Here is a 27744-nt window from a genome sequence, read left to right on the forward strand (position 1 = left end):
AGGTACACTATTATTTTGTTGAACAGACATGACACATAGATACATTCATTATGCTGCTTAATATTTGTCGTTAAAGTGAGGGCTACTGTGAAAGTCACAGGCATAGTACCCTTTGTGACCACCCACCATCGAGAGCAGTATTCAATGAACATCGCGGACGCCAGGCAGTAGATGCTGTCTTTCCCATTCCTCTCACAGAGCCCGAACAAGCATGTGCCTGCTCACTGGTGTCTGAGCCCAATGCAGACCTGTTCTGACAATCTGCTCTGGGTCTTATTCCATTATCCCTGCATTAGAGGCAGGAAGACTACCCTGGACAACATTTGTCAGGGACCTGGTTCCAATACCTGGTTCTGATATAATGCATCATAAGATTAAATAATTACTACCTATGTCTTTTAAAGATTGTCATAAAGAGCTGACGATCTGTGCATCATAAGTGATTGTCAAAGCCAATAGCACTACAGGATGTTAGTCATTGAACTCCAAAATAGTTTAAAATGAGGACTCTAAAAAAGCATCTGGAAATCAACAATACATTATCCTAATAGTGTAATTTCTTGCAAAATACGTCAGAGTAGCCATTATCTCTGATTGCTGGGAGTGTGAGTTCAAAGTTTCATAGTTGCAGTTAACCTTTGACAGCTTTATTATACCTATCCAGGAAAGGTACTGGCACAAGGATTTAATTTAGGTTTAAAAGGAAGCAGTGAGAGAAAAGAAAGGAGAGGAGATGTGTAGTGTGTTTAGAGTAAGAAAAGATACTTAATACTCTGTGTTAATATTAGATTAAGGACCTTTTTTACAATGAAAAATTGAAGACAGTTATGTGCAGTAAATTGATTATTATTGGCTTTGGGTGTTGTAGGTACTGAGAAACTAGTGACACAACTTATAAAACGGTGACTTCAGGGAACCCAGTCAGTTTTTAAGCAGCAGTCAGCCACAAGATGACAATAATATAATCTCCCATTTGTTGTATGCCCCTTGCTTGAGAGAATATCCTTTGTTAATAAATCCTGCCTGGATCCACACCTGTCTTCATTACTTTTGGTTAAGAGACACATAAACAGACCATCCCCTTGTCCAATGTACTATTTTGGTCCTTCTTTTGGAGACTGTGCTTTCAGAAGAGCAGAAAGTACTGTCTATCCAGACCAGAACTTTGCTTTGCATTGCCAGGTATCCAGAACACAAACCGTGGTGAGTTTTAAACTACACAGTTTTTATAATCATCATATTTTTTTACATCTTCACCTCCTTCTAAAATAAATATTTTTTGAATGACGGTGAACAGATTAGTCTCCTGAGCCTCGGATAATTCTTGCATAAAGTGTTGTTCATTGTAAACCAGAAGCTTGATTGTTTGAAAAAAATGAATTTATGATGTGGAATTTAAATTGGGACAGCAATTTCCAAAGTCATTCCGCAGTAAAAGATTACACCGTTGAAAAACAGATACAATTCAGGTTTATTTTCATGTTTATTATTGATTGGCTGCCTTTCAGCAGTAATACTATAAGACAGATCTGTAAAATATAAAACAATATGTACAATTTCTTTGTTTCATTGCTCTGGGACACTACTTTTATTGCAACTTTATGTACTTTTAAAATTGCTTTTGGAATATTCCATTCTAAGAGAAAGCAGCAGGTTTAACAAATCCATTTTGTTCTACCTCTGCAGCTAGTCTGCGGGGGACTTTCTAAGAACAATAAATTACTGTCACTTCACGTTTTGCAGCTTACTCAACCACAGAAAATGTCTTCAGAGATTGATTTCAGGGTGCGTCCGTGCTTCAGACCCATCAGAAAGGCATACTCTGTAGTCCAGTCTGGGTTCCTTGCAGTGGCTATACTGTGGCAATGGTTCTGGTTATTTAGGTGAGAACTGGACTGATCTATATAGCCACCATTCCCTCCTTTTTGTCAGAACAAGCTGTTTGTAGCAAAGTGCAGCCTCCTCTTTGTGAGCTTCAGGACACTAGCAGCATGTTTCCACTGGGTTTGCAAAAGTAGTCTCCCTAAGTGCCTGAGCAGTACTGGAGCCCTTATATCACGAATGCAAAGGAATGTGAGGTCATGTGATATGGCAGGATAGATCCGGGCATTGATAACAGCAGCTGCTGGCATTCCATCACCTCCTGCTCCTCTGATGGCTGGGACACCATTAAGTATTATTTTCCAAGCCATATATATGTCATAGCATTGATGGAGCTGTGATCGGGCTACTTGATGCAATTATAAGTAAGAGAGAGATCTTATGGATGTATTTAATACTTGGAATGGTTTGACAACAAAGCAGAAAAGCAGTCCTCAGTGCTGTGTGGAAATTTCTTACTTCCTGTTGTGGTGCAGTGTTATTTTCCATAATAGAGTGGACAAGAGAGGCCGCATTTCTCCGTGCAGTCAGTCCGGACCCACCATGCTTTGGGGTTGGCCAGGGCCCAGTGGAAACGCAGCGCTTTGGCCCCTGGGGCCTCTCAGAGGTTGGATGTGCGCGTGAGCTGCAATACTGGGGACTGAGGGGGTTCGTCCTCAGAGTAGGGTGGCGGAGGACCTTCAGGGAAAGGAAACATGTAGGGCTTCATAGCAACCTGAAATGACAGACGCCAGAAACGTGGGTTAATAAGGAGATATAATAAAGAATAGATGAGATTCTGATCATGGCTTTGTATTATTGTTGTTGTAGGTGTTGGTAATATTAGAAATGAGTCCCTACAACTTTAGAACCACACCCACTGAGAGACACTCCCACTGAGAACCACACCCCCAAGAACTACACCCCCCCCCCAAAAAAAAGCCACACCAACCGAGACCCACACCCACTGCATGTGCAGTTTGTCATGACTGTCTTTGGTGTTGTAAAGGGGTCTGTATAATCTGAATTCTTCTGGAATAACATTCAATGCTGTGCAGAGGACTTCTGAGTCCCTGTCTTTATCCTTCTCCAAAAACATGCTTTTAGTTACTGTTGTCTCCCAAATCATGACTGGCTGATTTTCATCATCAATCTTAGACATTTTTCAGGGTTGGAGGTTTACCTAGTAAACCGGTGTCTGGTGATATGATCATAAGAATGGATACAGTCGATGAATTTGAGGCTGTGCCATCGGGGGCGTTCTTAACAGAGAGAAAATAAAAAATGTACCCCACAATTAAAAGTTTTAAAAGCAGGTACCTCGTCATATGGTGGAGGGCTGGAGAAGTCATACGTAGGCAAGGGTGTGTTGAGGGGTGAGTCGTCTTGTTGGAGGGGAATGACGTAAACTGCCGCATTCTCTAGGGAGCTTGTCTGAGCTGCTTCCTTCTTACAGCACCCTCTGCACAGTATAGAGCAGCAGAACAGCAACAGGACACAGGCAATGATAGGGATATATATCCTTAAAACAAGAAAAAGTATGCAAAATTGTTATAATTGTTATTGTTATCCAAAATTGCACTTCCAGTCTACTATATATAAATACTCACTGGCTGCAAAAACCATTTCTACACCTTTCCCTCCATCCCAACTTCACTCTTGCAGCTGCCTCCCTGGCTCATTCCTGATAAGTAAAGGAGGTTGTGACAGCGCTGACCTTCAGCCAGCACTATCATGTCCTCAGCCAGGTGAGTTAACACTAAAGAAATAAGTATGCTGTCTCTATCTTTGTGGGCTCGTTTCGTCGTCGTCAGAATTTGACCAAAATACTGAAAAACATCTTGTAAATACCGTGCACAACTCAGCAGTTCTCACATTGTGTGATTTTTGTCAAGATTACAAGCATCTAGTAACTACTGAGTAAATTAAAACTTGGAAAGGAATAAATGCTGAATAACATCAGAGGAAAAAAATCAAATCCAATGATAAAAACAGACAATAAAAATGGGTGACATAAGATTGCCACTTACTGTTCAAAAGGAAATGAAATCCACTCGTCCTCAGTCATTCTAAGAACTGTGGACAAGACTCCTTACAATCCTGCGTGGAACAGAAGAAAATCTATGATATGGAATGTGAGCCTCATACATTTCTCAATGTTTTGAATTGTCCCTCAGTCTACTATAACTTAAAAGAATGTTAAAGGGAAACTAAAATGAAATTACTGAAGTCTCTTGATCCTTTGGCAACTTGTACATCTTTTAATTGCAAGGAGGAATAAATTCCTCTGGAGTATGGGTATTCAAGCATTCATCTACACAGAACATGATCCATTTATTTGTCATTGGAAGTTTGCTTATTCCTTATAAGGCAACCTGGATTGTGTTCCTGAATCCTGAGTCACGAAGCTGAGCTGCTCTCTGGGGGAATGGGAATGTGAACTGCAGTCACACAAGCACACAGAAACAATTTGGAGACTGCAGTGAAATTAAACAGTACGAGCTAGTTATGAGCCAAACACCTAGAGAAGACCTATATGAAAACAAAGAGACCATGAAACTCCACACAGGAGGCAACCTTATTCGAATCACTTATGGAATGATATTAAGCCTGAGCTTTGAATTTTTTTGCCCTAGATTTTGCCCAGTCTATTGAGGGAATCAGTGCAATGGTGCTCACTGATTTGCCACAGTGAGTGAATCCATCTCAACATCACGACCTAAGCTTCAAAGACCCACTCATTGTAATAATGCGTTGCATATGAAATTTCAGTATTGGAGTGAATTGGATTTTAGACAGTTCCCCAGCTACACTGAACTTGAAATAAGGGATCTACTTCTTTGATCCTGTTTACAATTTTGGTGATATTCATCTGATGTCTTCTGCTGAGTTTGTTTTCATAACCCATCCTTACACTTTGGAGTCTTGTTGCTATTCTCTGGATCTTATCCAATGCATTCTGAACCCTTCTTTAAAGTGGCCAGGGCTGTATGGATGTGGTTCAACAGATGCATTGCCCTGTTACAGTATAACCTCTCTTGACTTGTATTTAACACTAGTGTTGCTCTGATCACATGATGTATAAAAGGAAGAGCCTAAAGTTCTCCTTTTCCTGTCAAAGTTGCTACACGTAAGAGGTCAGAACATTCATAGCAAAATAGAAAAGAAAAAAGCTGTTAGTTTTATATTGCACTCCTGTAGGAACACTATAGAATGGCATACTTAGACTTTGAGATGCACAGTTTTTTGCAGCAGAAGGTTTTGGAGCATTGTGAAGGTAGTAGCTTTTTTCCCCCCACACTTAGAAATTACATGACTGGAAATCACAGGTTTGACACAATGGCCAAGCTGTCAGTAAAAAAATAGATATAACTCCTCAATATGCATCTTTCAACAACAGATTGTTTGGTAGTGTATACTGTATGTCCAGCATCACTTGTCACTTATTTTCTGTAACATGACACAGTGGTTCTACTTATTAAGCCAGTTTTAATAGTGTCAGTGCCACACGACGAATGCAACACGATTCTGAATTCTTTTAATATCAGAATGAGCCACTTCCTGTGGATTTGAACCCACATTCACCATAGAGTAGCTTTACCAGAATTTCTTCAAAGTGAAAAGTTTCTGAAAAAATTCTGGCAAAGCTACTCTGACCAAGTGACTTTGGTCAGAACTCATTCTTAAACTCGGTTATTGAGGTTACTTTTAAAGCCTGACTATCTGCCATTTTCACCCAATGAAAAACTTTATTGTGATGCTGTGACACAAACAGATTTTTTGAAGGATATAGGCTGTTTCTTACCTTGACAATCTGAAAGAGTTTTTGAATGTGTTGCGTAAAAGGTTCAGCAAAAAAAAGTCCTGGCAGAACCGTTTCTTAATCCAAAGGCCCAAAATTGAACCTGGCACTGCTAGTGTTTTCGCCCTGCTAACCTGCTTCTGTGTGGGGCAGTACAGTGCATCTTATCTTTTCTAAGATGAACTCTGGTGGACATGATGCAGAGTCAGGGGACAAAGGACAGCTTTATAACTACATCAGCCAGTTTAAAGACACAGCACCTTCTGTGTCCTGTAGAGTACGATAGGGTTATCAGATTAACGATATTTTTTCTATTAAAGATCTGCAGGCTGTTTGCCAAGGTGTCACAATATCTTTCAGCACTTGTGGATATTATAAGCAAGGGTGTTTGTGGGTTCGTTGGTTGGTTTATTCATTTAGGGTTAAATTTAGAATTTAACTAAAACTTAGTCCTGTTTTAGAGGTTTTGTTTCACATTTTCTCTCTTCTCTGAGTAACATTGCCATAACAGCTGAAATAAGGTTGAGAAGCTTTACTTATCCAAAGTTTGGAGATTTTAAAAAAAGCTGTTAAAGTATTTTTATGATAATGTTTTAATTATAGTAAAATTACTTTTAAATTATAGATCTCTTGAATAATTAATTCAGCTTTTGCACTTGCAGTGCATAAAGCATCACTCTATTTTTCTTCTTGTTTTCTCTTAATTTTATTGAAATAGTGTGTGGCTGCAGGAATCATTGACCATGAATTCACATTCTGTTTTATTAGCAAACTAAAATGTTTCTACCAATTTGAACTGGTGATGTTTCAGGGGTGAGGTTAATTTAGCCTTGTATTTTTCCACTTGTGTTCTCCAGTTTGTGTTTCACTGCTGGGTCGCAAGTCTGGTGGGTTAACTTTGTCAAGTGATCTTGACCCTATCTTTTTTGGGTCATGGTGACCACAAATCTACACAATATTCCAAATTAAATCGTACTGGCACCTTGTACCATTTTAAAATACATATCACTTCCCTTGATTTAAATTCCTTGCTTTTAACTATCCAAATATTATAGCAGATTGTCTATAATAGCCTGTTTGCTTTTCTGTTTTTTCTCCACATTGGGTAGAGGATGAAAATGATGCAGCGATATAACCTCAGTTGTTCTTGTAGGCAGCTTCTTCAAGCTCAGCGTTTCTCATTTGTATATTTATATTTTAAGTTTTTTCTACCTGCACTTAACAAAATGCACTTTTCTACAGTTAATGTCATCTGCCAGATGCTTCCCCAGTCTTGAATTTTATCTAAAACTTACATTTTCTTTTCTGGTTTTTTATAATTTTTTATCATCTGTGAATTTGAGTAGTTACCCAACTACACCAGAATTTAGATCACTGATATGCTTTTGGAAGAGCAGTGCCGCTAACAGATCCCTGTGGTACTCCACTAATTACATCACCCTAATTTGAGCATTCACCCCTAATTTGTGCTCTCTTTTATCTTCTCAGTCCTGATGCATGTACTTCCTCAAATGCTAATCACTTGCAGTTTGATTGGTTAATCTTTAACGGAAAACTTCTTCAAAAGAAAACCTGATGCTCCAAATGCAATGCATATAAAGTTCTGTTTTAAGAATGTAGTAGTGATTATTTCAACAGTGTCACATGGTAACTACTTCATAGTGTAAAAATTAACCTGGAAAGGCAAACATGAACGTTTTTTGTCCATAAACAGTCCAAAGTCATGATCACGTCCTATACGTTTGAACTCTTCGATTCAGCAAGACTGTTAAAAAGAGCTCAAGTTAAAACAATTCTTTGATCCTGAGGGAAGTTTGTCATTTCAAGCCAAATGACCGAAAGAAAGCAGCAACAGAGTATTTATCGCCTGGTTTATACATGGAATGCCAGGACTATTAAAAATAGAAGACGACCAATAAAATCAAAACTGTGCATTAAAATTTAATTTTTATTGTATTGGTATTGAACTGCAATCGCAATCCTCAGACAATTATTGCTTGAAATGTAAAGGTTACGCATACAAAATAGAGTCAGCGGCAGGGAACAAAGTGTTCAGGGTTTACAGTACATGTGCAAGATGGGTTGGTGTTCTCAAAGGGCTAGTAGCACTGTTGTAACGATAATGAGTCAATGCAGAACAATAAAATGTGAAAAACCATTTTCTTTTTTTATTTCTTAGAAACTATGCATACAAATCGCAATTTCAAAATACGTAGCGCATTCACATTCAGTATATTACTCTGTCAAAATTATTTTAAAACAACATTTAATTCTAGGGACATAAAATTTTAATAACCAATATAACGAGCTACCACCACCCTAAGCAGCTGAGATTAGAACTAAAACCTTAATGCTAGTAGGTTAAGGCTGATATTAGCCCTGAATGCAAACAGTCACAGGTGCCATAGGCTGCAAGCGGCCTTTTCCAGGTACGATACATTTCCAGTACACCTCCTGTCCTAGCGCTTGACATGGTCACGACTAGGAGGTTTTCAGAATAATACTACCGAGGCCATAAGGGCAGCTGGGTAGGCATGGCATCTCTGTGCCCCGATTGGCCTTTCCAAAAGTCTTTTAATTCTGACGTTGAGTATGACGCACCAGCTTTGTGGAACAGGTGGACAACCGTCTGCCTGTTGCAATCGTCAAATTAAAAAGAGCCTGCAGGTGAAGGGCACCTTTCTGACTGTGGCGTCTTAGAGAGACTCTGTCTCAGTCGCTGTCCCCTATTCCACACTCCTCTCCAGATTTAAAATAAAAACCATCCCCTTTGGAGACTTCACAATTCACAGTATAGAATTCAAAGCAGATGAAATGTGCTTTGAGAGAACCCAGGTGTACAGAGGGAGTTACAGACTGGGACTGTCCGGTCCTGGTCTGTTAACTAGCTGGGCCCACGTAGTTCCCTGGGAAGTAGCCTTCCACTCCATTGAAAAAGCCTCTGTACCAGCCATCTGCGTGCTTCTGGATGATGTAGATGATGTCCCCTTCCTGAAACGTCAGCTCGTCCTCCTTACCGGAGCTGTAGCTGTACAGTGCCACGGCTGAGGGATCGAGAAGCAAAGCAAAAAAAAAAACAATTAGAAAATTAAGGCAGCCTTCTATCTCAAAACCCTATTTCTAGAGACTCTCTCAAGTTGGCTTGAGCATCTGTTTGCTGTGAGAAGCACTAAATGCTTTCAGGGCTGCCTTACAACGGTTCACTGCACTGTGCAGCATACCATGGAAGGGCAGAGTAACAAATTCAAACAGTGAAATCGGCAGTGCAAACACAGAGAGGTGTGATCAACCTCTGGGAAAACTGTAAAAATTCAGTGTCGATTTCCTTGGCAAGCTTTGATAAGGGCCTGAAGCCTTGATCTGCTATTGATATTTATGCCAGAAGCCATATCACCCTGCAATTCACAGCTAGCAGCCCCACTGAAGCTCAGCAGGTGTGAGCCTGGTCAGTACCTGGATGGGAGACCTCCTGGGAAAAACTACGGTTGCTGCTGGAAGATGTGTTAGTGAGACCAGGAGGGGCACTCACCCTGCGGTCTGTGTGGGTCCTAATGCCCCAGTATAGTGATGGGGACACTATACTGTAAAAAGCTGCCGTCCTTTGGACATAAGACAGAGGTCTTGACTCTCTGTGGTCATTAAAAATCCCAGGGTGTTTCTTGAAAAGAGTAGGGGTGTTACCCTGGTGTCCTGGCCAAATTCACCCCTGGCCTTTACCAATCATGGCCTCCCCATCCCCATCTTTGAACTGGCTTCATCACTCTGCTTTCCCCACGGATAGTGAGTGTAGTGGCGCACTATGGCTGCCGTTGCATCATCCAGGTGGGGCTGCACATTCGTGGTGGTGGAGGGGAGTCTGCATTACCTGTAAAGTGCTTTATAAGTGTAAGGAATTATTATTATTAAAGAGTGTTTAGTTCTTATCTGGGGAGCTGGAGCTGCTGTTCTTTTATCCCTGGTTAAACTGGACTTATGCACAACATCTGGTGTTCTCCAGATGTCCTTAGCCGGGATCACCAGAATCTTAGCCTAGATAAGATTCCTTGGCTTTGTAGGTTTCAAAATGCAGGCTTGACTCAAGCATTTCAGGCCTGAGAACATGTCTCAGCACGTAGAGTGCAAGCAACCAAACTCAGCAGAAATAAATGAATCACGAGCGTCACTGAGGGGGGGGGGGGTTCTGTGAGCCTGGGGCACAAGCTGGATCTGGTACTCTTACCTTTCTCCTCGTAGCTGGGGGGGGCGTCGAGATCGTAGTCCACAGGGGGAGGCAGTGGAGGAACACTGTCTTCATAGGCCCCGAACATGTCCAGGGGAGGTGGGGGAGGCTGGAAGTCCATTTCTATTAAGAGCAGAGAAGGGTTGGAATTGCACGTCCTCACTGTATTTAACCGAAAATGCTTCATCCAAAAGATGGCGTGTATTGAGTAGGTACAGGCTATGCCTTTGCCAATTCAGAAATCTGATGAATATTTAATGCACGGCCATATGCTTCTTATCTTATTCATATCGTCAGCGCTGTGTTGCTTTGGCTGCACAGCCTCAGTTGAAGTAGATGCCGGTCTATCGTTTCTGTGTTACCGGTTTGAAGGGGCACTGCAGTCCCAATTTCTCTGAGAGGTTAACTAAATAAATGAAGCAACGGTATCACAAAATGAATCATGCACAAAATCCCGAACTTTGTGAAAATACTAGTCACCATGTTGTTGCAAACTGCTGGTCTCGCCTGAGTTTACGCAAATTGTGACATGATGCCGCCCTTCCTGCTCACTAGTCACTGTGACGACTAATGTAAGGTGATGTATGAGCGAATGAGTACAGGGGGCGCAGCAGCCATTTCACTGCAGAAATGTTCCAGCGTGATCTGCATGCCGAGTTAACAAGTAAGTAGTTTTGGTCGGCAAAACCGTCTCAAACTGGAGGGCAATATTTCTATTGAGATATATTCACAAGCCATGTAAATAGGGCCGCTTCACCTCACTAGAAGTTTTGTTGCATCATTCTGAATCACAAACCTGGAAATTTAGTCTATGTTGTGATGTAAATTACAAGTTACTGTGTACAGTTGACTTTTATTGTGGTTTGAAATGACCCATCAATGCTGATTCTTTCTAACCCCGAAACAGGGAGTTAAGGATACAGGCGGGATGAGCCCACTCGTTTCAGGACACTTGCAGCAGCCAGGCACACGCCTCTGTGTAGACGTTTATTCTTTTTCTACTGACCCGAAGCCCCAGAACCCAGCTCTGCGGAACCCAGGATCGCAGCGCGGGAAAGCGTGGCAGGGAGAAGGCCACTCACCGAGGTGCAGGAAGCGCTTGGCGAGGCCCGGAGGGGGGGTCAGCAGGGCCAGCGGGGCTAGAGGGGGGGGGTATGGTGGCGGGGGGGGGATGATGACTGACAGAGATGGTGAGGACAGGAGAGGAAGCAGAACAGATTGCTGTCTTGGCTTGGAAGCATGCTGACACAACCCGGCGCGTGCATTTCCCGCGTGTCGAACCGCAGTCCTAGTGCTGGAGCTCTCAAGAACTGCAGACTCTGAGTACAGGGCTCTCGGAAATGTAGCTGTCCCCTTCAAGCAAAAGTCACATCAAGACTGCACCAGTAACTGTGGAGCAGTAGCATCTGGTAACTGCTGAAACGCACCTGTGAGGGCTGCGTTCTTGAGAGGAAGGACAGTTCTCCTCAGAGCGTCCTGCACTAGCTCAGCCTGTCCACACTTTGTGTCTACATTGTCTTGCAGGTGCAGAAGGGTGGGCACACACCTGGAGGGGGCTGCAAAATGGATTTACTGCCATTGTTCATGGGAATATGATCTCTTGACTCATTACTCTGTGTGCTGAATTGCTTCTCTATATTCCCAAAGCAGTTCTTCGAATGGCTCGGCTCAATTTATTTCAATCATTAGTGTCCTCAGTAGCGATAAGAAAACTGATCAACGATATGAATCGTGTCAGTGTCTGTCTGTATTCGCACCGTAGACCTGGAGAACAATATCTCGCTCCTCTGTATACTTGTATATGGCTGGACTGACAAAATAAACCTGAACTTGAACTTGAATACCTGTTTGTATGAAAATAAGAAGACCCCAGGGCTCTTCAAGAAGAGCACTGGACAATCTTGCATTATAAAGCTTAGAACCCAGACTGTTCTGTTGCAGCCTGATATGTATGGATAAGACGGTAGACTTCCTTAACCATAAAAAAATCTGGCTTCTATTCTTTTACAGACATATAAAGATATATAAAGTTATATAGATGGTAAATTATAGATGGTAATTATGCATATGTGAAGTTTATCACATATGCATAACTCGAGGCTCTCTCTACTGGGAAATAATAAACATGATAAATCTCGCGGCTATAATGGTCAAGTGTTGAAAAACAGATTAAAATACACTGTTCATTTTCAGTTTATGTATTAAATGGCTTCAGTGCAGTTTATTAAAGAAGGAGCCCACGTGTTTTGTAAACCCAATTTGTGAGTCGTGTGTAATCTAGAGTGATTAGAGTGTATTATTATACAGTAATCTGTTGACATTCTGAACAGCTAGTGCACGTTTTCAGAGGAAAAAATGAGTCAGCTGGAGGAGTGGTTGTGACTTATGCAACAAGCAAGATAAAAATAAACACTCCTTTTAGGTGACGTCTATATCCATCAGAGCGTGCCTGGTGTGATATTGATGAACCACTCCCTAAATTTTCATCTTCTTTTCCGCACTACTTCACCCTGAACTTCAGAGAGCGCAGGTTTCTCCCGCTGGGCAGACAGGAGTGGCCTGTGCGCGGGTGGGCGTGGGGTTGAGTGGGCAGTAGACCAGAAAGCAGAGCCCTTACGTGCTTGCGAGGAGGAGGAGGAGAGGGAGAAAGAGCGCGCAGACAGCCCCAGTCGAACCCTGGACCCCGGGCGGCTACTGGCAGGGTGGCGCCGCCCCCGGGCGCGCTTGGAACGCAGAGCTGAACAGGGCAGGGGTGGGCGGGCGACACCGGGGGACGCAGAGAGAAAGAGGGACAAAGGAAGCCACAGAGACGTAGAAAAAAGTCAAAGCAGTGCCAAGACATTCAGGAGACAGACAGCTGCAGCGCTGGAGAGGACACAAGGGCAACATAAAGATCCAGCAGCTTTGCCATGAGATTTTAGCTCCTGTTCGTTGGCAGTGAATGATGTATCAGATCCCCACCACAGAAAGAAAGCAGCATAACCCTTAACCTTGATTGCGTGTAGTGCTGAGTAATGAGAGTCTGTCTATTGCATAATACTGACTAGGCTATTTCCCTGGCTCTTAACCATGCCCTGGCTCATTTGGATGATAAAGACACATACGTCAGAATGCTATTAATTGATTACAGCTCCGCATTTAACACAATAGTTCCTTCCAGACTAGTCAAGAAGCTTAACAACCTGGGCATCAACACCTCTCTTTGCAAGTGCATTCTGGATTTCCTGACTGGCAGACCACAGACTGTGAGGGTGGATGAAAAGCTTTCTTCCACGCTGACCGTCAATACAGATGCCCCTCAGGGCTGTGTGCTGAGCCCCCTGCTGTTTTCCTTGTTAACCCATGATCTTGTGGCCAGACACAGCTCCAGCTCCATCTACCAATATGCTGATGACACCACCATCACTGGCCGAATCCCTGCTAATACAGGGATGAGGTCAGGACCCTGGTGGAGTGGTGCACTGACAATAACCTCTCCCTCAATGTCAGCAAAACCAAGCATCGTTTTTAGAAAGCAGGATGGGGACCACACCCCTATTTACACCAATGGGGTGGCTGTAGAGGTGGGTAGCAGCTTCAAGTTCCTGGGTACCTTCATCACTAATGATTTAACGTGGTCCCAGCATGTAACTGGAGCTACAAAGAAGGCACAACAGCGCCTTTACTTCCTCAGACAGTTGAAAAAATGTGGTCTGTCTTCATCTGTCCTTACTACATTTCACAGGTGGGCTACTGAGAGTGTGCTCACGTGTGGTCTTACAGTGCGGTTTGCCAGCAGCTCGTTGTCTGACCGGAAGGCATTACAGGGGATGATCAGGTCAGCTCAGTCCATCACTGGAGTACAGCTCCCCTCTACTGTGGACATTTTTACAACCTGCTGTCTCAGGAAGGCTGGAAGGATCGCTAAGGACAAGAATCATCCCCATTTCTCCCTTCTCTCTCCCCTGCCCTCTGGTGAGCGTATAGGAGCCATAAAGTCACGAACTTCCAGATTCAGAGACAGTTTCTTCCCACAAGCTGTCAGATTACTGAACTCCACCCCTTCCACTGGCTCACACTGATGTGTTTTTTCAAGTTGTATGTATTTATGTTCCACTGTTCTGTGTTTATGTTTTTGGTGTTTCCTTAATGTCTTTGTATTGGAACAAACATGCAAATAAGCATTTCGTTGCAGTTGTGCGTATGACAATAAACTGAACTGAACTAAGGCATGCGCAGAGCTGCGTGGCCCATGCTGCTGTCTGGAACACTGCACCTGAGCTGAGCCCGTTGCCGGGGAGAGGGGGCGGGGCAGGCAGGTCAAAGGCGTCCGTCACAGGCGGAGGTGGGGGAGCGTTGGACATCAATGGGGGAGGGAAGCCATTTTCCTCTGCCACTGCAAAAACATCCGAGAGAGGTCTTAGTGCTCTGTTATGCAGTGCGCTCTGTAGCTCTGCAAGGATTTCAAAAAGCGCAAAATCAAGCCATATTAAAACAGTGTTTCTTTCTGCTTGAAGTGTCCAAAGCAAGCAAGCACATTGCTTTGTGTGAGAGGACACTCAACATTCTTCAAACACAATACTGCAGCACTTGTTCCTTTTTAACACTCCCATAAGAAGCTCATAGCAGAGGCAAATGGAACTTAATCAAGCAAGCATTTTTAAATCATAGAGATTTCTTCTGTTTTTACACTAATTACGGCCTTTTCCTTTTATTTCTTTTCAGGAAGGCAGCAGTATTTCAATATTTCACCTCAAAGGCGCCACCTGCTGGACACCTTGTTCAGGTCACATTAAATATTGTATATTAAATATTAAGTACTCAACAAGACACTTGCTGGGCAAGAAAAGACAAGGATGCAGTTTTGGAATTAAAAGTAATTGTACTTATAGAGTAGAATACTCTAGTACTAGACAAGTGTTGTGAAAAGAATCAGCCAGTAGCTACAGTATAAGTGGGGGACTGGAAATCCTAAAGTGGGTAATAGCATAGAAAAATACATAAAACAAATTAAATGTGATCAGGCGTGTAGTGTGATGTTAATATTCATATTAATGCACAGGATGCACGCATACTCTTCTAACACAGGCTTAGGTGACAGGCTTGTATGAAAAAGAACACATTACTTGCTGTGTAAGCACGATGCATATTTACCTGCCTCATGTATGCATGAGTAAGCCTGCTGTACTAAAATCGGTGCATCGTGCTACAATGGCATTTCTGCAGATTTTGAGGTTTCTAATGGACAACACTTGATTAGTGATTATGGTCAGTCTCCCATCTATCTTTCAAATGGTATGTGCGCCACATCTGGTTATAAAACTCAAGGCTTAAAAAGGAAAAGTAATGCTTTATTTTAGGTGTGTGTTATAACGAACTGATATTCACTCCTGGTTTTCAATGGCTGGTTTTATTCCACCTGGGGCACTTAATGGCCTGATGTGAATCAGTTGTTCGTCTAATTGGTTTATATCACAGGTTGCCTGGTCTTTACTCAAGCAAAATTAGATGTGATTTATAAAACCTACTGAACTACAACCCTCTAGCACCCAGAGTGAATATCACTGTATAAATCATGTATTTATGACTAATACTACCATACTGTGACTGCCAGAACTCCAACACTCCATGGATATGAGCTGAATGGCTCTGTCTCACTGTGTACTCCCATTACCAGAAATGCTCACAGGGGAGACACAGGAGTCAGAGCCATTCAGCTCATATTCAAGTAATAAGCTGGAGAGTCCAGCTGCCTTCTTCATGGGGATAAACCCAAGGGGACAGTTGAGACCAGCCAATCAATCCTCACCTGCATGACTCTGGAACCAGAGAGGAAACTGGAGCAACAGGCACAAACACAGGGAGAACATGCAAACTCCACACAGACAGACATGGGCCAGAACTGAATGGCTCTACTCAGACCCAGAAGCTGTGAGGCAGCAGGGCTTAAAGATACTTTGCTATGCTGCTCATTTTGTTAATATTTATCACTTTTTGCTAGTAACATATGTTCTTTATAAGGGATATATTAGGCTAGCATTATTTGTAATAAAGAACTTGTACACTCCTTTAAACAATCACACAGAATAAAGTAACAAATTAAAGCTGAACTTCAAACCTCAAATGTTAAAAATGTCTGATTACAGCTGAAAAAGACACATGGAAATGTTATCTGACGTTTTCTCTAACTGGTCTGCGATATGAAAATGAATGAACACTGACCCATTTCCAGAGGCGGTGCAGGTGGGGGAGGAGGGACTGACATCGGAGCGAGGGGTGCTGGGATGCCGGCAGGGGGAGGGGGTGGGGGCGCAGGGATGTCTAGGGGTGCGGGGGGTGGGGGGTTCTCCTCCATGAGGGGTGGTGGAACATCAGGAACAGTCCAGGTGGGTATAACAGGCGGGGGCACGGCTATGCCAAAGCTGGAACTGTGTGTGCCAGAAAACAGAAAATCAGTGAGCGTCTGCCTTTTTCTTCTTTTGATGAGAGCCACTGGTTTTACATTAGACTAGGGCCGCCCAGTCCTGGTCCCAAGGGGCTGGTACTGTATGTCTGCTGGTCTTTCAGGTCTCTTCAAAACAGCAGCACCTGAAGAGCTGGGACAAGCTGCTCAGTGCAGGCACACTGGCCCCCCAGGACCAGGACTGGGGACTCTGGCACTAGATGCAATAAATCCGAAAGTTGTACTGTGTCTCGTCATTGTGACAGCTGTGCTTCAGCAGCCCCATAACCCGGACACATTTTGGCAGTGAGGGTAGTTGTGCCAGCTTTCACCCAGGTAACATAAAATGCTTCAATGTTGCTTCTGCACTTTTCTGCTTTCATTTCATGATAGATAGGCCTCTTATTCAGATGGGATTTGTTGCATTTTGATTGAGGTTTCATATTCTAAACATTGGAAAACAGGTCCATTAGTTCTGACGGTTAATACCCTGTCGCTTGACCAGTCCGTATATAAAGTCATCTGACATCCACCTTCAGATATGACCAAGCCTGAATAATCTCAGCCCTTTGGGCAGAGTACAGATATTTTTTAAAGTTCCACCCGTCATAATTTGGGTCATACTTTGACTCAGGACTGTGTAACAGAAGGAATTTGCTGCACATTAATCTATTTCACTTTTCCACTAGGGGGCGATCTGGCCCACCCAGTCCTTCTGGCTGTGAGGAGCTAATTGAACCGTGGATCTCCTCCAGCTGACTTGAAGGAGACCAGGGTATCGGCTACAGCAACATGACTGGGTAGCTGGTTCCAGACTCCCACAACCCTTTGTGTAAAGACGTGTCTCCTATTCTCAGTTCTAAGTGCACTTCCACATTGTTTCCACTTGTTCCCCTTTGTTCGAGTTTAACCGCTTTGCGTGCACTCCACCCCCCCGCTCGGCTTGTTCCTTACCCAGAGGGCCGCTCGTTGAGGGAGGAGAGAGACGGGCCGCGCGTCAGGGATGGGGCCACTGGACACTGGACTGGTTCGGGCGCCTTGGTGCTCCTCCTGAAGAGGGCGTGTATCACAGGACACGAGAGAGTTACACACTCGGCCACTCCACGCTTCCTTGCCCGCACACAAACTGGCTGTGCACCAACCAACACACCCATCGCCAGGCTGTGAGCCTCGGGCCTACCGAACTCGCTTGGGCTGAACTTGGAGTGTCTCCGTCTTAAATCTGTATTTCCCAGGAGCCAAATCACGACACCGTAGTTAATCAGAACATTAATCCGCATTTGCCAGGAATCCAATCTCAATACTGTATTTAATACACGTATGTGTATTAAGTCTCCCCGTAGACACTGAAGCACATGATTAAATACTAGGAACAAAATGAGTGTTTGACACTTGCTGAAGTTGCCCTGCCGTCTGCGTTACATGGTAACTGCAGGTTCAGGTGGTGAAACGGACACTCCGGTTTCCATCTGCAGGCAGATACAACCTAACGATCGCACAGTGATATATGAACAATTTGAAAAGCGCTCCGTATGGCTTTAGAGAGGTTTTCTGCGCTGCGAAGCCACATGATTTGTATTGCAGTATTTTTCATCCTGCGGGAACAGACCAATGATCTTTTTATTTTTTACTTTGAGTGTGATCGTGTCTGTCCGTGTAGCTGGGACAGTCTCGTACAAAACCGCTGTGTATTCCCGGATGGCCGTGCGATGTTTGTCGAGCGAAGTGAGCCGTGGGTCTGTAAAATTAGCTCCGGGCTGTGGTGGTGGGTTCTGTGCACATACCCCAGAGTACCTCCGGGCTCCCTCGACGGCTGTTTACGGTTCATGGTCCCTGTTCTTCCCAGCTGCTTGCTCGAGTCCTGCGGGTGAGAAGTGGTTTATATATATATATATTTCATTTAATATTTTTTGTATTTTAACGGCACAAACAGCACAGGACACAAAGATTTGAGTGCTCTGTCCTACCCATCCCTCTGTATGTCTTCGTAGGTTTGTAACCGAGAGAGTTTGTTTGTTCCAGGGTTTTTTTTAGTTGCTACACTGAAAGCACAACAATAAACGTTCTTGATACTTTTTTTGATACTTGTAATGTTAACAAAACTCATTCTAAAAGGAAGGTGCGTTCCGTTGCAAATTCTACTTTATTTTCTCTAGGTTTGTGGTATGATTTGTAAACCTTCCGTCTTTGACCTTTGTATCGCCGTGCATGAGCAGAGGAAGAGGTGCATTTCTTCTGCACCGAGCAAGGTTTTAATTCGGCACATTTTCAAACTGACGTTCTTCAGCTGGGCTGCAGTTTTTGAGCTCGTCTTTTGCGTGTGGTTTGAAATTGAGGTCACTGGAACTTTGACAGACTGCTTCGTTTCACACGGAAGGATGTGACTCGGTTTCATTGTGCAAAAACCACAGTTTGTACACTGTGCTAGTTTAGCCGCCGGCAGTTTTGTCTGGGGAGTTAGCAGCTACGATATGTGCAAATGCAGTGAAAGCATCGATTGAGCTGAAGTTTTTTTTAATGTCATTGTTAGCGGATGTCGCCTAGATGAAGATCCGAATCTTTGTGTTGCGCGGGGGGGAGGTGCAAACATTCTCCTCCCACACGATTATCTCCACGTGCTGTTAATTATTTGACGTGTTGGGGAGCCACACGGTGCTTTACAGTCACTACGAGCCCTTGCAGGAGACACCACTGTGCGGAAGGCAGTAACCCTGAGTAACTCAAGGCCACCCAGCCCTAGGCGTGCTCGGTCAGTTATGCGTCCCCTGTTGGAGAACACTGGTCACTGTTAGTGCCATATGTACTGTACTGCAAGTGACGAATGGCCATTGAACATAAAATAGGTTTTGTGAGGAAGTTCCCCGCTTGTCCTGAGATGGGTGTACCTTCATCCCATGACCCACGCTGTCCAGGGTTGCGTACGCGATAGGGGTGCGGGAGTATTTAGTCTTCTGCTCGGGGGTGGCAGGCGGGGGGATGATTTTCTGGTTGCGCGGCATCCTCTTCACCGTGGTGAAAACGCCGATCTCTCGCCGCGAAACCTTTTCCCGGTGCATGTCCACTGTCTGGGAGGACACCAGCAAGTGGAGGTTAAAAAAAAAACAGGCAGCAAGATCGCATAGATCCAAGCCAAGGGGAAACATACAAACAAGGCCCAACTATATTCAGATGAAAAATAAATCTCTCTCTCTTGAATCTCTGTAAATCTCTGATAAATCTCTTAAATTCTCATTCATACCTGTAGCCATACCCCTACTTAACACTTGATTTTCTATGCAAATATGTAGTGTATGCTTATAGTTATTGTTTTGGTGTGTACACCAGCACTGCTGCTGTAAAACACATTGCCCCCTGGGGGATAATAAAGACTCTCTCTCCCTCCTTCAGTTACATGTCACTCATTGCAATCTTTCAGACCCCTGGGACTGTGACAGCCGGAGTGAACACTCCCGTGAGCACGTCTCGGGCCCTGCCGTAGCGAAAGCCGAAACTAGGTTTCAGAGGTCGGCTTGCTACCTCGGAACCGGAGGTGGCCGCGTTTGGGATGCCAAGCACGGAGGAGGCGGGGGTGCCAGTGAAATCGCTGGGAGAGAAGCTAGTTTGAGAGCGATGAAGCCTGGAACACATTGCATTGACTGGGGAGCTATTCAGTCTCACAGCTCTAAGCAGCCAGTCAACAAAAGGCCCCTGGAAACTGTCCCAGGCAGGACTGCGCTCTCACAGTTTAATACACCGATCACAGGCACAGCTAGCTGAGGGGGGAGGGGTGGGTCAACAGTGGCTCTCCCACCAGACGGACAGCACAGAGCAGAAACACTGCAGGCTCCTGTCTGTCCCTTCTGGGGACTGGAACAACGAAAGTAACAGATATTAACATGCCCCCTGGTATCCTGAAAGACAGGAAACCTTGGATTTTGCATCCCAGCCGATAATCTTGTCAAATTTATATATGAAGGTGCCTGATAAATCACCCCAGTGGTCATCTACAGTATGTAGTACAAAATGAGAGATGGTTAAATTTGTAGGCAATTGGGCTCAATTTTAATTCGTGCTATCGTGCTAAACAGTGAAATGTAGTCTAAGCTGTAATTGCAGTGATAGATGAATGAGATTCCCGGATATTTCAAGTAACTCCAGTATCTTTGCAGTGCTCATCGCTCTTCCATTCCCCTCGAATCGGGGAGTTTCAATCCATTATGTTGCTTGGGAAACTCTCGACAATGTGGGAGAGGGCTGTACGGGACTGCGTGAGAGCAGGTCTAGCTGGCTGGAACTGTCCGGGCCGGTACGCGGTTCCCTGACCTGAGAGATGAGGTTGACGGAGGACTCCAGGTTGCGCAGCTGGGCGTTCTGAGCGTCCAGCAGTTTCAGGACATTGCTGGCCATGGTGCTGATTTGGTAGGCCACGCTGGCCAGGGACTGTGTTGTGAAGGCCTTGGTCTCTTCCAGAGCCTTCTTTGTATCTTCCACCTGGGGGAAAGAGTGAAACAGATCTCGTTAGCTCACACTGAGAACACGAGCGTGCTGCTGGCCATTCCTCTCCAGGCTGAATCTTTGTTCTACGATCCATCTGGAATACTTCCTACGGATGAGCAGATCATCGTTTGTCTACAAAATTGCAGGCATTTTTTCCTATTGCAGTTGTTTGGTTTTTTTTCCAGAGATACTGATTTCACCAGCAGCTCCCTTTTTCATCTCGGTCACGTTGCTTTCAGTGCGTAGTGCCTTTGACATGAACGCTGAATTTGAAAATGAACGCCGAAGTTGTTCTGTGGGTGTGAATTGAAAGCAAATTTCAAACTGGCTCAATAAATGATTTTCTCTGACCCTAGCAGGAAGAAGGTCCAGCACTGATATTTTTAAAATTGCATTCTGCACTGAAAGAAACTGCTAGGAAGAAGAGACCTGTCAGAATGATTTTTTTTTGGTGGTAGGTGACAGTGATCGTTTCTTGTTGCCCAGGGCAATGCGAATTGATCCGGAGAGCGCGTATTCCACTCGGAAACCTGGGTTAGAAAAAGCCGTGACGCCTATCAGTTTGATCGCTGCAGGCAACGTCCCGCAGAGTTTATACCTGCGTCTGAAAGCGATCACAGAGCTCAGAAGGTTCAGAACCAGTCAGAAGTGAAACTCTCAAGAGAAGAAGGAACTGGGAAGTATGCACTAAAACAAAACTCGGAGCCTTCCCGTACTGAATTGTCTGCAGACAGCTTTTATTCCACATCCCTCTTTTCACATGCAGTAGTAATGATCAGCTTGAAGCACAGATGTCTTTAGGAAATTGGCCCCTGTCGTGCTACAACGCCCTGGTTTTTTGCCACACACGCAGGATGGTTCAAGTGCAGTTTGGCTATGATGAGGAAAGAAAGCGTCGGATGGTTTTGCCACATCTCCCCGAAAATGTGCTGAGCTTCCATCCATCTTAGTTCTTCTTTCAGAATGAATCCGCTTTCACACAGCCGCTGTATGAATCCGAAAAGGCACCCTGAAAGCATGACCTCTGATAACCCTTCGCAGCTCAGTGTTTTCACATCCTTTCCCAGGCACTGTGTCTGGTGCAGCCTAGGTGAGGAGCTACTGGGGTTGTGCACTATTCATATTTTAAATAAAGAGGCGAATGATATACTGTAACGCTAGAACACATGCTGTTCCTTAGAGTCCGAGTTAAACATCAGTTTCATCAGCACTTTGAACTTGCTGCAAGAGAAACAATAGGTTTGGTGACACTTTGCCTTTTCAAATGTTAAAGTAATTGTGAGTACTGCCGTAGACTGTTCTACCACTTTTGCTCATTGTGTCTTCCAACAGGCCACATTTGTTTAGCCTTTTCAGCAAGAGCTGAAACTTGCATCACGTTTTAATGAAGTGTTGCAAAACTTGAGGGTGTTAACAGAAAGCAGCCGTGCCTGTCTATGGTAAAGCCTTAAGGTGAGTTCCATGTTTCTTCAATGACGAGCAGGTAGTCAAATTTGAGCTGGTTTCAGTGTCCTCCGGGATTCAGGCAGAGCAGAGCTTAGCGTGGCTGCTTCTTCACACCGTTTCTGACAAAGTCTCAGAGCATGCTTGTGTTTTTAGCCCCAGACGAAACCGCGAGATTCTGTCACCCACATTTACAGGACATGTGACGACATTTCTCATCCCCTGATCCGAAAACCCCTTTCCTTCCTCTTTCTAAATCTCCTCGGCGCCAGGACTGTTCTGCCTTGATCACTTGCCTTCCAGGGTGCGATTTCATCAGCACTTGAGAATCTTTGCGACAGCCGGAGGTGAACTAGTCAGGAACCCGTAAAGTAAAGAGAGAGACAGGGGGCACAGAGAGCCAGCCCAGAGCAGACGTGCCTGCAGTGGTTACAGCAAAGTGGAAATTAGAAAGGGTTACGAGACAACGTCACTTAGCCCATCACAACCTTGGATTTGAACGTGTTTCTGCCTCCTGCACTCCACTTATAAACTTTCTCCTTTGTATATATTTCTCTCCGATTGATCTCTGAGCAAACCAAAAAGAATTTTCAGAATCGCATCATATCAGGAACACTTGTTTTTTTCAAATAAATATGGCTGCTGCTCTAGATGTACAGAATTTATGTCGTAAGGTCTAAACAGCTGTTTTCTGTTCCCTGCTTTCCTTTAAATCCTGTCCTTTTTTATTTTTTTGCTGCCAAGTCTGAAATAGTCTCCTGTGTCCACCTTCTCTGTACTGTTAGAATTCTATATACTGTACTTTGGTTGAATATCAATGTCTATTGTCTGGATTTTTCAGAATTTTTATTAGTTTTGTAAGTATAAAATCTATGGGTACAGTTTATCTCCCTAGTGATAACTGAAATGCTTGGATAAAGATCCAGGTGGGGCTGCACATTAGTGGTGGTGGAGTCCCCATTACCTGTAAAGCACTTTGAGTGGAGCGTCCAGAAAAGCACTATATAAGTGTAAGAAATTATTATTATTATTATTATTATTATTATTATTATTATTATTATTATTATCTATTGTCATGTCATTTATCAAAGCGCTTTATACCGTACAGTGTTGCGGGAAGCCGGAGCCTCGAGCGCAAGGCAGGGTACAGCCTGGACAGGGATACAGTCCATCGCAGGGCCAGTCCAAGCTCATCATACATGGGGGACAATCTGGAGGCCACGGTAAAGGTCAAGGGGGGAAATTTGGTCCGGACACCGGGATAACTCCCTACTCTTCTCGAGAAATGCCCGGACATCTTTAATGACCACTGAGAGTCAGGACCTCGGTTTAATGTCTTACCCGAAAGACAGTGCCCACTACAGTATACTGTCCCCACCACTATACCAGGACATTAGGACCCACACAGACCACAGGGTCCCACTAACACCTCTTCCAGCAGCAACCATAGCTTCCCAGGAGGTCTCCCATCCAGGTACTGACCAGGCTCAACCCTGCCTAGCTTCAGTGGGTTAAAGGTCTATTAATAATGTTAAATACTTCTTTAAGTTTGAAAATAGTGTTAACTTGCTCATTAGCATAAGTCACAATTACTAGTAACTAATTATGCTAAAGCACCTTCCTTTTCTACAGCTTAGGGGCACCTGCATGAAATATTCATTTAACATTTACTTTTTTTCATCTAGTCTTATTATGAATCCAGTCTTATCTTGCAGATTATTTACTTCACCTGTTACAGTTTGTGTGCTTGGATATTATGAAAACATTTGATGTTATTTTTGACCTTCACTGCAGGTATGAATCTCTCCTTGTGATTCTAGTTTTTTGTTTTTCAGTTGCGCTTGCAGCTCGATGTATTTCCTTTCTATTTTGGAATCTTCTGGCTCGGGCGTCCTTCTGCATGTCACTGTGTAACCCAGTCCTGTCTGTCCGTAGAGCTGTCCTGTTTCTGTGGGATTGTGTTACTCTCACTTTGTGCTGCTCTTGCCTGTGGTCTGATTTGTCTCCGTCTCTCGTTTCGGAGTGCTCTGTGTTTGTCCCCTGGTCAGGACCCTTTCACTTTTTCTGTATAATCTCTCATACTGTCTGTGTTCTTTCCTGCCCTCATCTCCTGTCACACCTCAGGGCCTGACTGAGCTCACATTTCCTCATTTCACTGCAGCTTCAGAGAGCTTTCAGTCTTCAAAAGCTACAGAACTCTGTGAAAGAATAGCTCATCTCTCAGGGCAGCAGAATACCTATAGTCAGGACTGGGCAAGGCAGGAAGGAAACCTCCAACGTCTGCTTTTAGAGCACCAGACAAGGAGAGCTCAGAGGTTTATTCACACCCCGAGTCTTTGTGCATCCCTCTCACAACCAGGAAACTGCTCTAAGACTTGTGTGCCCGCATGGGAGAGCGAAAATTGTCTCAACAGTTATGTAAAACCAAGGGGTCGCTCAACCACAGGCCTGAAAGTGACAAAGCAAAGCAGTGAATTTGTCTTTTTAAATGGCAAGTGGTCATGTTTATTGTCTGCACAGTTCCGGAGTATTTGAAGTGCAGAGATTGCACTGCACTTACTTGCTGTGTTTCTTGTCAGTTTTAGGGGGTAATATCCATCCATCCATTTTCTAACTGCCCGATCCAATTCAGGGTCACGGGGGAGCTAGAGTCTATCCCAGCAAGCAACAGGCGCAAGGTAGGATACACCCTGGACGGGACACTAGTCCATCACAGGGCAAACACAGACGCACACTCACACCAGGGCCAGTTTTCGCAGAACCTGATTAACCTACCAGCATGTCTTTGGACTGTGAGAGGAAACTGGAGCACCTGGAGGAAACCTTTGCAAACACAGGGAGAACATACATACTCTACGCACATAGCACCTCAGGAATTGAACCGAAGGTCTGAGCACTGTGCGGAAGCAATGCTAACCACTACACCAGCGTACTGTGTGAGGGTGTAGCATGTCAGATACAAATTAATTTGTGTCTGTATGTACTGCTGATGTGGACAGAAGGGGTGGTTATGGGCAACTGTATGACCAGCTGTGTGAAGTTTTTTTTAGTCTTTAGTTGATTCACACTAACATCTTCAGTATGCCTTATAAATATACCTTTGAGTCAACCTGGTCTCAAAAAAGACACTGGTAACAGAAACTGGTTATGGTTGGTGGCATAAAAAAGCACTGACACTTGTCAAGCAATGCAACATTTTTGTATGAGAATATTCTGTTTTATTATATAACAGTACAGTGTAAGTGGTACTCCTTGTTCTTGCTTATTTTGTAACATCTGAATTAGAACTCTAAAGTGTCCTAATGTATGCATTTAAGGAAACAATATGAACCATTTGATACATATATGCGATTGGTTCTCATTTTATGTGTCTTTAATGCCCATCAGTATAGTTCTATAATACAGTATCACAAGTAATAAGCTGCATAATACTACAAGATAACGCAGAATAGGGACAAACCCGAGTAACGAATTGGACAGTAGTGGATATGAAGAGCTCCTAAAGTTTCATAAACTGCGAAGCCGTGGCCTTGCACCAGCCTCTTAAGCTCACAAGATTCCAGTGTGCAGAAAAAAACAGATTGAGTTTAACCGTCAGCTGTCCCCTGTCCAGGCCTCCTTTCAAGGTCCGTGCAGAGGAAGACGAGGAGGAGGAAGGTGTTTTCGGCGGGGCAGCGGGTGCCTGCTGGCGAAGCCGACGGGTTGCACCAACCTGTAAGTAGTTGCTCTCGCAGTAGTCGGCCACCTTGTGCAGGTTGGCGTAGTTGTCCAGCAGTGCCTGCCTGGCACTGGGGGCCTCCTGTAAGATTGTCTGGATCTCCTCTCCATTCTGATCTTTCATCGTTGCCCTTTGACGGCTGTGCCCTGCTCCGCGTTCGGGTTTGGAGTATCAAGCAGAAGCAAGAAGGGGGGAAAAAAAGGCAGAAAGAAGGGAAAATAAACCCCAGTAAGTTGAGGAGCAGAGCAGCGCAGCGCCCTGAGCCTGTCTTTATCCCTCCTCTGAGTGAAGAAAAGAGAAGCAGTTAACCGCTTCTTATTCAGAGCGAAAGAAAAAAAAGCCTTTTAAACCGAAAGGGGCTTTTTTTTTTGTCTCCGCCTCAAGACGGCAAGCTCTTTTTTTTTCTCAAAGGCAAACTGACTTAAGCGTCTTGTCGCTTGAGGTTTCACATCTCTCTTAGATGTACGCATAAATTAAAAAACACTAGTGGACCACTGCTTTTTGTCGCTGTTTGAATCTTCTGTGTTCAATCTTCAATGTTTTAACATTTCCATGCTACCCCCTGGACTCGCTTGAGTGCCAGAAATTCCAAACGGCTTTTCTCTCCTCTGCTTGACCGTAGTTTTCATTTGGAAGCTCAGACCTGAACTGCCTCTCGCTGTAAATCCTGGGTGGCTAATGGGTGCACAAGAGACGGCTTCTTGCCAGTTTATTTTAAGGAAGTAAGCGCTGTTTTTGAAATAAACTCTGCTAACTTCCTGCTGAGTGGCAAATGATATCCCACAAACCTGAAAAAGGGTAATGCTGAGAGATAGATAAAAAGCTTTCAAAAGGGAAGAGTTTTTTGCAAATGGTCAGAAAACAGCTTTGTAAGATGAGAAGAAACCTATGATGCATCAGACTGAATTCCCCATGGGAACCCAAGCTGGGTTGCTTTTATACTGTTACTATATAGTCTGTTCTCAATGACATTGATAACACGTATAGCTTAAACTAGTTTCACTAGGGGTCAGAGTGTCAGGAGCTTTTTTTATGCTGCTTATGTTTTGCAAAACAGCTGTCCAGCCAACAGCATTTAAGTCATAGGATTTGATTCAATAGTTGTCTCCTGATGTATGGTGTTTGTCATGATAATATTTAATCATATGGATAGGTTATGTCTATAATATGTACAAATGAGGCAAGTCCTCTCCCCAAAGCTATCTAAAACTTTAAATCACATTGCCATCGCACTGGACATCCGAGTGACCTAGTGTAGGACAGTTAGCACTAGTGTTTGGAGCAGGGGGAGAGCTGGAACCAGGGCTTGAGCAAGAGTTGGTCTCAGGGTATGGCCAGGGTTTGTGTAAAGGTAGGTTCATGGTAAGTATCAGGTTTTAAGGTTGAAGAGAGATTTGGGGCTAGGGTTCTAATCAATACATCTTGTTCAGAACTGTTGTTGAGTTTTGTATTGACAGGGGTGAATACTCCAAGTGGGTAATTCATGGAGTACTGGAGAGATCTGGACGAGGAGCTGCGTAATTTATTTAAACAATTTAGATTGTGGTATAGTCTGGTATACAGCATCTGGTATAAACTAGCCTTTGTGATAATTTGCAGAAGATACCAAATTAGCAAATACTGTACTGTAGAAGCAGCAAAAGAAATTCAAAAGAGATTTACAGTAGATAAATTTCAAGACTGGGCAAACACCCAGAAAGTAAAACACTGTACTTTTCAATTTACTGTTGGCAAATTTAGGGTTTTAATTGCAGGAAGCAAAAACATTAGAAATCTAAAGTATGAAACTGGGGTAGGTTTGAAAA

The 27744-nt window shown here is 43.9% G+C and overlaps 1 protein-coding gene across 2 annotated transcripts; it reads right to left on the reverse strand.

Moving 5' to 3' along the window:
* Nucleotides 1-7591: 7591 nt before the first annotated feature.
* On the reverse strand, nt 7592-26589 carry abi3a (ABI family, member 3a). Of its 2 annotated transcripts, XM_088906126.1 has the most exons (11): nt 25934-26589; nt 20605-20772; nt 19188-19367; nt 18087-18163; nt 17257-17352; nt 16083-16288; nt 14137-14256; nt 12499-12618; nt 10964-11059; nt 9882-10004; nt 7810-8706 (listed from the first exon to the last, which is right to left on the reverse strand). In XM_088906126.1, exons 1-11 carry the CDS (start codon nt 26060-26062, stop codon nt 8543-8545), a joined length of 1479 nt encoding a protein of 492 aa, XP_088762252.1. In that variant the 5' UTR covers nt 26063-26589; the 3' UTR covers nt 7810-8542. The 2 variants fall into 2 exon arrangements, with proteins under 2 accessions (XP_088762250.1, XP_088762252.1); XM_088906124.1 differs by lacking the exons at nt 10964-11059; nt 12499-12618 and having other exon boundaries at nt 7592-8706.
* Nucleotides 26590-27744: the final 1155 nt, after the last annotated feature.

This window comes from Atractosteus spatula, chromosome 26, assembly GCF_055471065.1.
Source record: "Atractosteus spatula isolate fAtrSpa1 chromosome 26, fAtrSpa1.hap1, whole genome shotgun sequence".
NCBI classification, from domain to species: domain Eukaryota; kingdom Metazoa; phylum Chordata; class Actinopteri; order Semionotiformes; family Lepisosteidae; genus Atractosteus; species Atractosteus spatula.

Bases quoted from the DNA above. Each gene is read 5' to 3' on its own strand.
- abi3a (XM_088906126.1), bottom strand. From the start codon at position 26,062: ATGAAAGATCAGAATGGAGAGGAGATCCAGACAATCTTACAGGAGGCC. The intron at 16,289-17,256 runs GTAAGGAACAAG...TGGCACACACAG, and splicing joins CTCAACGAGCGGCCCTCTGG to TTCCAGCTTTGGCATAGCCG. The intron at 10,005-10,963 runs GTGAGTGGCCTT...TGCTCTTAATAG, and splicing joins CAAGCGCTTCCTGCACCTCG to AAATGGACTTCCAGCCTCCC.